Source organism: Urocampus carinirostris, chromosome 8 (assembly GCF_059441175.1).
Source record: "Urocampus carinirostris isolate Australia breed hairy pipefish chromosome 8, RoL_Ucar_1.0, whole genome shotgun sequence".
NCBI lineage: Eukaryota > Metazoa > Chordata > Actinopteri > Syngnathiformes > Syngnathidae > Urocampus > Urocampus carinirostris.
Window position 1 is genome coordinate 12,482,531 of NC_142356.1, and position 13,520 is coordinate 12,496,050.

The 13,520-nt window shown below is 39.1% G+C and overlaps 2 protein-coding genes across 4 annotated transcripts in view; one reads left to right on the top strand and one right to left on the bottom strand.

Annotated features, from left to right (window-relative positions):
• LOC148360729 (general transcription factor II-I repeat domain-containing protein 2A-like) overlaps positions 1–2,728 on the bottom strand; it is a 2,742-nt gene extending 14 nt beyond the window's left edge. The window contains exons 1-2 of one of the 2 annotated variants that reach the window (XM_088341627.1): positions 2,209–2,728; positions 1–2,046 (exon numbers count right to left, since the gene is read on the bottom strand). The exon at positions 1–2,046 is cut by the window's left edge and continues 14 nt beyond it. In XM_088341627.1, coding sequence (XP_088197753.1) covers positions 596–2,046; positions 2,209–2,443 — 1,686 coding nt within the window. In that variant the 5' untranslated portion in view covers positions 2,444–2,728 and the 3' untranslated portion in view covers positions 1–595. The other variant, XM_088341626.1, reaches the window with a different exon arrangement.
• LOC148360728 (E3 ubiquitin-protein ligase DTX4-like) overlaps positions 1–13,520 on the top strand; it is a 41,404-nt gene that overhangs the window by 14,790 nt on the left and 13,094 nt on the right. For both annotated transcript variants that reach the window (XM_088341624.1, XM_088341625.1), the window contains exon 5: positions 9,106–9,167. In XM_088341624.1, the coding sequence (XP_088197750.1) occupies positions 9,106–9,167 (62 nt within the window). The remainder of the gene's footprint in view (positions 1–9,105; positions 9,168–13,520) is intronic.

The window sequence follows — 13,520 nt, forward strand, 5'->3', positions numbered from 1 at the left end:
AACTGAGAGCTACTTCACGGTTACTGAATCATACGAAGGGCTACCAGTTTGATACGCTCTTCTGAAATAACAAATTTGCTCAGTTTGCCTTTAGTTATACATTATTTATAATGATTAGTAATACTCACCTATGTAAAGACACTGATCATGTTAATGATTTCTAACAATGATTATCAAAAATGACAACAAGGTGGGAAACAGATATCAATATTCAACACTTTATCTCTATTAATCACAGTATTTGTTACATTTTCAGATGATCACTTACATCACTACATTTTAGCAAAAAATATCCCATTTGCACAAGCCACTGACATGCCCTGTTAACAAATCATGAACTATGTTGCAACATGTTTCAAAAAGTTAACAATTATGTAATGTTAAACAAAATCAACTTACATATTTTTAAATATGTAATACATTTTTTATTTCACATTTTGAACTAATGGCCAAGTCTGTGTTATGTTTAACAAAATTATAACTTTTAAATGTCATGAACACACTTTTAAATTGAACACAATTCTTCAATATTTTAATTCAACTTTGCCATGGCACTACCATGTTGTCACTGACTACATCTGGTATCCGTCCTTGGTTAGTGGGAAGACTGGCATTGCATGCTGTTCACCAGTGTGTTGTAATCTGGTGTGTAACTTGACACTGCAACTGTGAGTGAGTCTCTCAGATGTGCATCAGTGAGGCGTGTTCTGTGTTTGTTTTTGATGAAGTTCATGTCAGAAAATGCTGATTCACAGAGATAGGTTGAGCCAAACAGGCTGGCAACCTTCATGGCTGCTGTGCATACTCCACTGTACTTCTCTGTGTCAACAAGGCGCCAAAAGTTTGGTGCAGCCTGGTAGGCTTTGAGATGGAGATCATTTTGCAATGTTATAATTTCAATCTCCACCTGTCCAGCATCCAAGTTGAACGTTGCACTTAACTGCTCAGCAAAGCATGTTGTGTCCCCATTCATGAAAGGGTTGGAAATGAAGAACACACATGGTTCAAGCTGATGAAGGTCACAAAACCTATTCTCAAACTCTTGCCCAAGTCTGTTTATTACTTCAATGTACTTTTCTGCCACTTTTTCAAATGTCTCAGATGCAGAAGCATTGTCTTTCAGCACTGACTGCACAGAGGGAAAGTGCAGAACTTTTTTTCTCTGTAAATCTGCAGAGAATGCATTCATTTTGGCTTTAAATGCATTTAAAGCACTTATCATATCGACAACAGTCTTACCTTTGCCTTGCAGCTGGCAGTTCAGGAGGTTTAATTTCCCAGTAATGTCCACCAAAAATGCAAGGTCAAGTGTCCACTCTGTGTCCTCTAGCAGTGAGACATCTTCGCCTTTGGACTGCATGAACTCTTTGATTTCACGCAAAAGAGACAAAAAACGATGCAAAACTCGTCCTCTGCTGAGCCATCTGATTTCTGTGTGTAGCAGTAGGTCCCCATATTCTGCTGACATCTCCTCTAATAGTACCTTGAAAATCCTGTGCTGCTTTGCTTTGGAGCGGATGTTGTTTATGATTTTCACAACGGGAGTCATCACGTGCCCAAAGCCGATCACTTTCGCACACAACGCCTGCTGGTGAATGATGCAATGGTAATGCAGAAATTTGGGGAAGTCTGGGTCACGTTTACAGTGAGCGATGAAACCTGTCTGTCGGCCGACCATAGCAGGAGCCCCGTCTGTTGTCACCGCTACCAGCTTTTCCAATGGCACCTTTTTCTGCACGAAAAACTCCTTCACCGTGTTATAAATGTCAACTCCTCTCGTAGTTGTCTTTAAGGGCAGTAGTGTCAGGAGTTCTTCTTTTGTGGAGAAATCATTAAACACCATCCGGATAAAAACCAATAACTGCGCTGTACTGCTGCTGTCCACGGACTCATCGCACTGGAGGCTAAACCACTTGCACTTCGCCAGATCCTGCTCCAACTGATCGACCAAGTTACTGGACATAGCTGATACTCGTCTTGCCATCGTAGATGCCCCCAGTTGGACGTCGGAAAGAGTGGAGATTAGGTCGCTTCCATTTTTCTCGTCTTTAAATACAGTGTTAGCAATTAATAACATCGCTTCTTTGACAACTTCTCCATCTGTAAATGCCTTTTTTTTCTTGATCAGAAAATGTGTAGCTCTAAACGAGGCTTCGGTTGCTTTTTGTGAGTTTTTGGCCGGCCTCGTAAAAAAAGACTGTTGCTTACCCAGAGCGGTCTTTAGCTCACGGGCTTTTTCTGCCCGTAGGGCGCTTGCAGGTGGATATTTATCATGGTAGCTTTTGTGACACGTATTGAAATGTCTCTCCACATTGTGCCGTTTTGCTGTCGCCACGGTCGTCCCGCAAATCAGACACACGCAGGTTTCTTTTACAGTCGTAAAAAAGAACTCCTCTTCCCATTCACTGTGAAAGAGATACGTTTTCTTTCTTTTTTCTGCCATGTTTTTGGGGTACGAAAGTGCATACAGCGCCCGCTAGCTTACTCTCCACATCCCACAAGCTCTACTTTACTGCCCATAGGTAAATATTGTGCGCGTTAACCTTAAAGTATTTTTAAGATAGTATTTTTTAAATCTATATACATACAAGTGTGATTAAAAAAATAATAGCAACAGAACAAAATTAATTTTTAGACGCAGCTCTCTATGAGATGTGCTATTTTTGGAACAGGCCCGCGGGCGACTCATGTGGTCCTTGCGGGCGACCGGGTGCCCGCGGGCACCGTGTTGGTGACACCTGAGCTAGGCTAACAGGTAACTAAGGAGGAAAAGCTGACATGGCTACAGCGATATACGCGAAGCCGGCCAGCAATATACCAAGGGACACGGCAAAACCATCGCTAACCCTAGTCGAGCTGGCCAAACAATACACAGTTGGTGTTCAACGAGCGCCAAATGGGAGCAAACGAAACAGCAAATCTCTTTGCAGCCCCGATACTAACAGGGAGTTTGCCTCACAAAATTATGTCCACACCAGGGTTGGGTAGGGTTACTTTAACTTGATTACTTTCAGTTACTTTTGGATTACTTCAATACCAAATATGCTAGTAAAAGTCAAAAGAAACTAAATATTAATAAAATGATGACTCACAACACGTGGTAAGCTTTCTCTCCTGGCTTTGATCTCCGGCAAAACTAACATAAAATGCAACAGAAACAAAATGAAAATAAATCCAAACAGCTTGCCAACATAATTTTTTGCCGTTCCATTACGTTACTCCCCAAGCCTGCACAAAATTGAGTCATTTTATTCATATTTAGTTTCTTTTGTCTTTTATTGGCATATTTGGGATTGGAGTCATCCAAAAGTAATTGAAAGTAATCAAGTTAAAGTAACCCTACCCAACCCTGGTCCACACACACGGCGAGAAACACATAAGGCCACAATCGCATACTTCCAAGTAGAAATGAGTGGTATCCAATTGCTGTTCACTACACTCGATGGTCGCCTCACATGTTTGGTTCATGGGAGACGCCATTTTGAAAGTAATCTTTCAATGATGTCAAGCCAGATAGGTCAACTTTGTGACTGAATTTCCCCGGCGCGTGAAATATTTTGCAACATAGTTACACGGTTGTGGGGTGGAACAATACACTCTCTGTTTCTAAGTGTAAAAAAAATCTGTTTGAGAATACCTTTAACCAGTGCTATCTGAGTGTTGCAAACATGTTCACATGCTTTGATTTTGTAACAAAAAATCCAAGTGTTGAACGTAAAGCTAAAAAGTGAACACACATCCAGAGGATGTGTTACAGAATATTAAAAGGGTGTTTATTATCACGTTTGACCTTAAAACAAGGTCAGATGGTTTGGAGATGTGTGTTTTGTGTGTCCATGTGTTTGCTTGCATGTGTGCGTGTAGTCCTTACTCTGCCCGTGAGGATATTTTCTTTTCTTTCGTCCGTGGCTCCTATCCCTCCTCCTGTCCCTTCACTTCCCAGCAGTCTGGGCCCCTCAAAGCCGCATTGTTGGTCTCCACAGTAACCTTTGTTGGATTACACAAGTCTGGGCCACATTAGCAGCACAATGTGAAGCCTCTGCTACTTTCCCCTTATCCATCCCCCCACTCTGTTTTGTCTTGAGTTTTTTTCTCTTTTTCTATACATTCGACCTTCCGCTGTTAGTTTTCGCAAATCAGTTATTTTCCTTACTATAAATCGACATTTGAACCAGGTGAAACGATTGCTTTGGGGTTCATTTGGTGGAATGGTTTTGTATTATCATAATGAGGATCTCTTTTGTGTGGCAATGGGGAAGAGACCATAGTCTATGCCCCTCCTCTCACAATTTTGCGAATGGGGTTGAATATACGTATGAAACCATTCGTTTGTGTGTGTGGGTGTTCAAGACTTATCCCAGACAGCAACTCACACCACGGCTGACAGGTTGATAGGGTAAGGGATTTAAAGAAAGAAAGAAAAAAAGTAATAAACTGATTGATCACATGTCAGGATACAGAGGGTTTACATTCACACGCTGTTTCTTGTGTTCACAGCCACATTCCCCTTCTCTCTCCTATGGTAAGCGTAAATATTGACAATCCTCACAGGAGATGGAGTGAGGAATGTGTGCTACTATTGGAGTTCAACATCCTGGATGAATGAGTGTGAGAAAGAAATGCTTTGACCCTAGTAATGTCCTTGGTTTCATTATTTTCTGACCACATTTGCGAAGAATCCAGATTTTAACCGTGGTTAGCTAATTGAAATTTGGTTCACTTTTCCATTGGGTATTTTAGTTGAGTCACTGAGTATGTTTGCAAATATGGTGGTTCAGACCCCGCTTCGCGATCCTGTCGAGAGTTATTTTCGTGTTTAGCATTGAATAAAAAAACAGGGTTTGTAAGGTGCTTGAAATAATAATTGAAAATGCTTGATTTTTCTTTTTTATTTAGAAGGTTTGAAAAGTGCATTTTGAAAGATGTGCTTGTAAATGCTTGAAAATGTTGCAGTCTAACTCGATAGACCACGTATTAAATGATCAAAAATAAAACAAGTTAACTTAAAATCTTTGGGGGCCCTCTTTGCCATTTGTATTTCATCTTGTAATTAACGGTAGCTGGCATTAGTTTGTATGGTGTAGTCATGTGAAGCGTCAACGCCCCCTAGCGTCGTGCCCAAGACGTAAGGTGCATAAGATCAAGATGCAATGAGGCTGCTGTTTTAATGAACGACTGCTAGAAAACGGAAAATACAAACAATGGCTAGCAGTGATAGGTTATTGTGATTTTCTAGGAAGTTTGTAAATGTAAACAATAGAAATAATTCTTTAAAATGTTTTACAGTGGTGGTATCTATTTTGTAACTGCCCTATAAATATTTAACACATTCCGTGTGTTCACAAACATAATAAATTAGTTATTCTCAATTATCTGAATACATCTTGTTAGAATTAACCTATATGCAATCGCCCCGTGCCCTTTTTCCAGAAAGATGTGTTTGTGGTTGAGGGTTCGTACAGCTGCTTAACATTCTTAAAAAAGCTTTAATTGCGATGTTGTGTTTTCAAGGATTAAAAAGTGCTTCCAATTGTTGGTAAAGTGCTTGTAAATGCTTGAAATTGTTGCCATGTTTTTAACAAGTCTGGTTAAAATTGACGCCAACACTGTTCTCTGGTGGCTTCACTTTGCCATTGCATTTTTTTTCCCCTCGTAATTAACGACAGCTGGTATTAGTTTGTTCGACATTGTTGTATGAAGTGCCATCGGCCTTTAGGGATTGCGCCCAAAATGGTAAATGGTCTGCATTTATATAGCGCTTTTCAAGTCAATGAAGACTTCCCGAAACGCTTTACAATGTGCTTCACACTTACCCATTCACACACACACTCACACACCAATAGCGGCCGTGCAGCCATGCAAGGCACCAACCTGCTTATTGGGGGCATTAGGGATTCAGTGTCTTGCCCAAGGACACTTAGACATACAACACGGAGGAGCCGGGAATCAAACCTGCGATCTCTTGATCCCAAGACGAGCGCTCTACCTCCTGAGCTAATGCCGCCCAAAGAGAAGTGCTGCACACTACACCTAAACAGAGGACTATCAATTGTGTATTAGTGCAACGTGATACGTAATATCAATTATGGATATTTATTATGCAAAAAATTAGGGTAGCGTTTCCCAATGGTAAATTGTAATAAGAACTTCCTGCAACTGAAAATGTAAACTACATATTATTTTACTCAACACCTATCTTCAAAAATATTTGCACACTGTTGCTCACATACATAAGTATATTCGCTATAGTTAATTTAATAAGGGGCTAGGGGAAATGCATGATGTGAGTTAATTTCTTTGTCATTAGTACCAGGATGCATGTTTGTTCATGTGTGAGAGGGAGGAAGACGTATGTAGCAGTGTTTTTGTCTAGCTTCTGAATCGGTGCAGCTGATGTCCATCTGGCCCCTAGGCAATATTGAAAAGTGTAGGGCATTGGGATTGTGGGAGTGTGAAAGACAAAGCCGAGGGAGTACGTGTGTTTTGACTTAAGGTCAAGAGACAAGCTCTTTTCAGTCCCATCCCCCTACATCAAAAACTATGGGTTTTTTTTTAATTGGAAGTTGATTTAAAATTAGTTCCAAGCATACAGTTTGTTTTACATACAAATTGTCAACTGTCCTAGCGTTCAAATTGCAGCAATTGCAGTAAACTGATAAACACATGCACCATACAAGCAAATTTGTGTGTGTGTGTATGTTTGTGTGGTATATATATATATATATATATATATATATATATATATATATATATATAAACAAGTAGTTAAGTATACGGGTTTTTTTCATAAAAACGTTTAGGTTTTTATTTTTTTTCAGTCTCGCAAAAACAACATGCATTTTTGCAGTTTCATCTTTGTTTCATATTGTTGCCGGGCCAAAAGAAGATTGGATTTGGCTGCTTGGAGTGGTTGAGAGCTACAGTACCCAATTTGATAAGAGACCCCATGAAAGTAGATCACACGAAAACACATGTTCATCAATTTTGTTGATATTTATTCGGGGTGTCCTGACTTGACACCAAACCTTGCTTAAGGCATTCGCAGAGGCCTACAGTACAGTATCGATTCAGCTGTTTTGGAGCCTATAAGTTAGATACAAACACACACACTTTGGGATTTATAAAGTAGTTTAGAATAGATAGATTTAGATCACAGGTGTCAAACAGGCGGCCCGCGGGCGAGATCAGGCCCGCTAAGGGATTGAATCCGGCCCGCGAGACAACACTCAGAGAAGCACAAGAGAAAAACGAGCTGCAGGTTGAAATATGTCAACTTGATTTTGCCCAAAAAAAAAGGTGCCTCGAACAAAGACCCTGTACTTGTATTTCTTTCTCTTTCTCTTTTCCACCCTTTTTCTCCCTCTGTCTCTTTTTCTCTTCCTTTGTTGCTCTTTGTCTCTTTCTCTCTCTGTGTCTTTTTAACTTATTTTGCTCTAACTTCCTTTTTTCCTTTTCTCTCTTCTCTTTCTCTCTTCCTACCCTTCGCGCTTTCTTTTCTCTTTTCTCTCCTTCTGTCTTTCTATTTCTCTTTGGATTTCTTTCTTCCTCTCCCTTTCTTTCCCCCCTCTCACGACTTTTTATCTTTTTTGTTTCTCACGCTCTCTCCCCTTTTTTTCTTTTTTTTGTCCTGCCCTCTCTCATTTTCCCTCCCTCTTTCTCTTATTTTTTATCCCTCTTTTTCTTTCTCTTTAATCTACTAGTCCGGCCCCCGACGGAATGTTTGTTCTATCGTGTGGCCCGCGAGTTAAAATGAGTTTGACACGCCTGATTTAGATTATGTGCGCGCTGAACAATTACTACTGCCCCTAGTGGCCAAGAAATGCCACATCATTGAATTGCAATTCAAATGGGTTCATGGTATTTTACTGCAAAATAATAAATAATTACAAAGAATATATCTCTTTTAAGTATTATTTCCCTTGTATAAGAATCAAGTTGTGATGCTTTATCATCTTAATGATGAATGTAATATATTTCCCCTAGTGGTCCAAAAAAAGGCAATAACATAGAATTGTGTAATAAAGTTATAAGTATTTAGTATTTTTTGACGTTTTTGCAAGATGGCAGACAATTATGTCAGCTCCCTTTAGGTGAAATTCATGTAATGTAAAATAAAAGCAAATTTTTCAATTTAGTAGGGTTTTTTTGCGTATTATTTAGATGAATATTGTTTATTAATGATGTGTTTTTTGTATATAAATTCTGTCATGCATTCCAGTGAGTCATTAGCTTATACCTAAATGAATCATTAAGTCGGGTCAAGTAAAAATAAGCTCATTGCACAAACACCGAACGCCTGCAGGTCATTGCCCCCATATGGTTGTCGACAAAGTTTTACATTTAGTAGAGTTACATTATTTATTGTTATTCTGCATATTTACGATTCTCTGATGCACACTTTCAACTTAGTAGAATAGGGATATACGCAGGCTTAATCCAAATTTCCACCTCTGCATTTCCTTTTGCATATGAATAACATTCTAACCACACCTGAAGCTTTTTCATGGCCTTCAACTTGAATTGAAAAGGATTTTCTCCTGACGTGTTGCATACTAAATGCTACCAGTCCGTACAACTTTTGATAGCTTACAGCTGAACAACTAAATATTGAAATTGATAACTTCAGTTTTGCTGAACAAATCACCTCTACGTGCAATTTTCCAGCGAGAGCAGATTGGCCTTGTGACGATGGAGGTAATCCCCAGAGAGCGGCTGTATGACGTCCATCTCTGAGCAGATGGAAAATCTTTGGATTAGCTTCAAATACATCCACACATATCCCTCCTTGATTACTCAAATGCTGATTAACCATCATACCATGCCAGTGTGTTTTCAGATGCAGGGATACCAAGAGAGCAAAAGGAGTTATGACAAAGCGCGAAGATAGGATAGCACTGGGTTGTTTTTTTTATATAACTGGCGTTTAATTGTTTTCCCCATCTCTTGATCCCACTATAATTTATTTTCCATATTTCTGACAACAATGACTGTCATCCTTTACTCAAAGTGAGGATTTTGTTACTCTGAAATTTTTGAGGATATACTTTAAATAGAGGGATAGCAGGTTACCGAAAACCATTTTAAACTATTTTTTCTTTTTTATAGTGTGCCCACTGTGCCTGTGAAGAATCTCAATGGATCCAGTCCTGTACATCCTGCACTGGCAGGTAAGATCTTACCATTATTATTTCCTCACTATTTAAATGGTAAATGGTCTGCATTTATATAGCGCTTTTCAAGTCAATGAAGACCTCCCAAAGCGCTTTACAATGTGCTTCACACTTACCCATTCACACACACACACTCACACACCAATAGGGAGTCAACCATGCAAGGCACCTACCTGCTCATTGGGGGCATTGGGGATTCAGTGTCTTGCCCAAGGACACTTAGACATACAACACGGAGGAGCCGGGAATCGAACCTGCGACCTCTGAATCCCAAGACTGGCTGTTTCCGTTGTTTATACATGGTTGGGGTTAGGATTAGATTATAAATTCATTATCGATGAATTTTTTTCTCAATGTTTGTCTCTCAAGAAATATCTACTTTGATTTTGATTTTTAAAAAACAGAATTGGATTCTGAGTTTGTACGGGTGCTTGAAATCCTTGGAAATGCTTGTTTTAATGGTGTGTTTTCAAGGATTGAAAAGTGCTTGAAATTCGGGTGAAGTGCTTGTAAATGCTTGAAGTTGTTGCCATGTTTCTCAAAAAGTCTGCTTAAAAATGATACCGACAGTGCTCTCTGGTGGCTTTGCTTTGCCATTGCATTTCTTCTTCCTTAGTAATTAACTGCAGCTGGCAATAGTTTGTACGGCTTTGTCCTACAAAGCGTCATCGCCTCCTACAGGTCGCGCACAAAAGGACAGGTGCATGCTACACCTATACAGGGGTCTATGAAATGTGTATTAGTGCGACAATAATACTGTATATGGATCATGGACATTTATTACGGGCCATAAAAAAATTACGGTAGCGTTTCCCAGTGGTAAATTGTAATGGTTGCTGGAACTGAAAATGTACGCTACATATTGCTGTCCTTTTGGGATGAGATTTGTCCAAAAAACAAATACATTTGCCCAATTTACCCAAGATCTAAAAATAATGTCCTGATAAATGCGCACGTAAGATTAAAAATCACAGCCATATTTGTGATTCTGCAAAATACATGATTTACACTGTTTTTTTTTTTAATGGTGGTAGAAAATTTAAAAAAATTGCTTCGAAAGTTCTTAAAATGTAATTGAATCTAGCTATGAATAACCCTGCCGAATTAATTTCCACCTAAGTAAGGTAAAATGCATGAAACCTGGAAACTCACACAAATAGCATCATCTATGCAAATGAACACAAGGGTTTTGCTGCTTTTATGAAATTCGTCTCTTAAGTTTGGGACTTTCACCTTTTTACATGACGCGTGAACGGATTGTGTTGAAAACCTCTTCAAAGACATACTAGGTTTAGTTTTTTTCTTAACTTTTAATTAGGGATGTGCAATATTTTTTTCCTACACATAATCAATGAAATCTTCTATCTAGAGCAGGGGTGTCAAACTCATTTTAGCTCGGGGGCCACACCATAGAACAATCATTCTGTCGGGGGCCGGACTAGTAGATTAAAAACAAAGAAAAAGAGAGATAAAGAAATAAGAGAAAGAGGGAGGGAAAAGGAGAGAGGGCGGGACAAAGAAGGGTGAGAGAGTGAGAAACAAAAGAGGTAAAAAGTCGTGAGACAGGAGGAAAAGAAAGAGAGAGGAAGAAAAAAATCCAAAGAAAAATAGAAAAACAGGAGAGAAAAGAGACAAGAAAGCACAAAGGGTAGAAAGAGAGAAAAATAAAAGAGAGAAAAGGAAGTTAGAGCCAAAGAAGTTAAAAAGACAGACAGAGAGAGATAGAGAGAGAGAGAAAGAGAGAGAAAGTGATAGAGAGAGAGAAAGAGAGAGAAAGTGATAGAGAGAGAGAGAAAGAGAGAGAAAGTGATAGAGAGAGAGAGAGAGAGAGAGAGAAGTAGAGAGTGAGAGAGCGAGAGAGCACGAGAGAGTGCGAGCGAGAGACCGAGAGAGCACGAGAGCAAGAGTTATTGCGATTATTAAAACTGAATGAATGTATGGATTTATATTATATATTTGTCGCCGATTTACAATTTCAACCTCGATAACACAAAATTTTGGGGACCCATAGATCTCTGTTGGGACCCATAGATTTTTGAGCATGCGAGTCCCCGGGACCCATCACTTTTCAGAGGTAAAGTGAACACTGCAGCTCCCATAGTTCAGAACTTGACTTGATCAATCAATCGGTACTTATTTTGTTTATCAGGAATGACTATAATGACAAGATATTGTTATGAGCGCCGTAACACTGACATATAGATATATCCAGAGAGTGCAAATGATCGCGTGTTTGTTGGATCAAAATACAATAATTCCTCTCTATATCGCGGTTTACGTTTTCACAGGTTCGCCACTTTACAAATTTTCCTCGTGCATTGAGTTCTGCATTTTGATTGGCTAAACAGTGTCTGCACTTATTACTATTTGATGGTATTTATGTTTGTTACATAAATGTTTGAGCCTGTAAAAGGGTTTATTCTTTGGTTTTAGTGTATAATAAAGTATTTTATTGTATAGTAATTGTATAGTAATTGTAAAAAAAAAGAGGTTTCTACTTCACGGAGTTCGCCTATCAGGGGTTCTTTTTGGAATGTCACTTGGTGAAAAAGTGTACATCTCTTTTGAAGCCCTTTGAGACTCTTTGTGATTAAGGGCTATACAAATAAAAATGACTTGACTCTTTTAAACAGTATAAAGAGCTAAAGACTCTAAACCTTCCGTAGTTTACTACACCAGCTAATTGCAAATGACCAAATATGCATTTTCTATTAAAACCACAAAAATGGGGGGAGAAAAATTAATAATTTTTCTTCTAGATCAGTGGTTCTGGACTGGCCTGACTTCAGTACCCACCATTCCACCTTGATAACAAGCTGTGACCCAAAATCAAACTAAAAAAATCCACTTTTCAAATTTATCAAATGAAAGTATTATGGATTTTAAAGCAGAGCTAGTAAAATCTATTGACCTTTTTAGTTTCAAAAAACAAAGCGTCCAGCAAAATCAATACAACTTCAAGCATTGTATATATTCGAATATAAGCCACATACCTAAAACGAAAATAAATGGATACCTAAACGACAATAATTACTTAACTGTGAAGATAATAAAGATCAATATACTGGTAAAAGGGCAGCACGGCGGGGCAGTGGTTAGCGCGTGTGCGGCACAGTTCTGAGGTCATGAGATCGAACCTCCTGTGTGGAGTTAGCATGTTCTCCCCATGCTTGCGTGGGTTTCCTCCGGGCACTCTGGTTTCCTCACACATTCCAAAAACATGCATGTCAGGTGAATTGTCCGGTCCAAATTGTCCCTAGGTGTGAATGAGCGAGTGAGTTGTCTGTCTCTGTGTGCCCTGTGACTGGCTGGCAACCAGTTCAGGGTGTCCCCTGCCCAAAGATAGCTGGGATGGGCTGCAGCACCCCCGCAACTCTACTGAGGATAAGCGGTGCAGATAATGGAGGTACTGGTAAAAGAAAAGAAGCTAGAAATATAACATTATTTTCATATTTCCCAATACTGCTTCGTTACGCATAGACATTAAACCATTTACTGTACCTTCAAGCAGGGCTTTATTGGCACACACTCGTACACTATTTTCATATTTTGCAATCATTTCTTTGTTTGTTGACACTATTTTCCACTTTTCCTTCCCTTTTTCACAAACTTTTTTAGAGTCCATTTGTTTTGGTCAGAAAAGAGGAAATAAAACCAAAAAATTGCAATAAAATAAGATGTGGTCCCTCTCAAACACAACTGGGATGGCGCTGAATTGACTGAACAGGATGATAAGATAGAGCAGAGCTATCTACTCTCCAATTGAACCTCCGATTCTTTTCTACTTCGCTTCAGTGAAAACGGGTCTGCAACGCACCAATTGAGAAATACTGCTCTAGATGGTGCTCTTGGTTTGAACACAAAGGCTAGTTTGATTTTCCAGGGCATCTTTAAACAAACAGTGCCATCTAGAGGAATCAATCAATATTTCAAATGCCTTATAATAATAATAATTTCCTTTGTATTGTCATTCTTTGTAACAATGTACACAGAACGAAATGTCGATACACCTGACCCGTTGTAGCGAGCCGATGCAGCCGCAGCCAACAGAGGGCGCCGCTATGAAACCAGTTGTCATCACTATGTACATTTTAATCATAAATCCATTGATTGTTATCAATGGTATACCGTTATATTTAATCTAAACTCGTACAATAATGTTATTAATGATTGCTTCTTTGTTGTTTACAGTTTTTTAAGAACCCCTCTAACCAAAAATGGCGCTCTCAAATGCTACTAGTCGATTTTTCTTTAAGTCTGAAAATCATCTTTTTTGACATCACTTTCAATATTTTGCAGCTCTGATAATACCAGTCCTATATAGGCTACTGGTGCTTCCTGAATAATGCC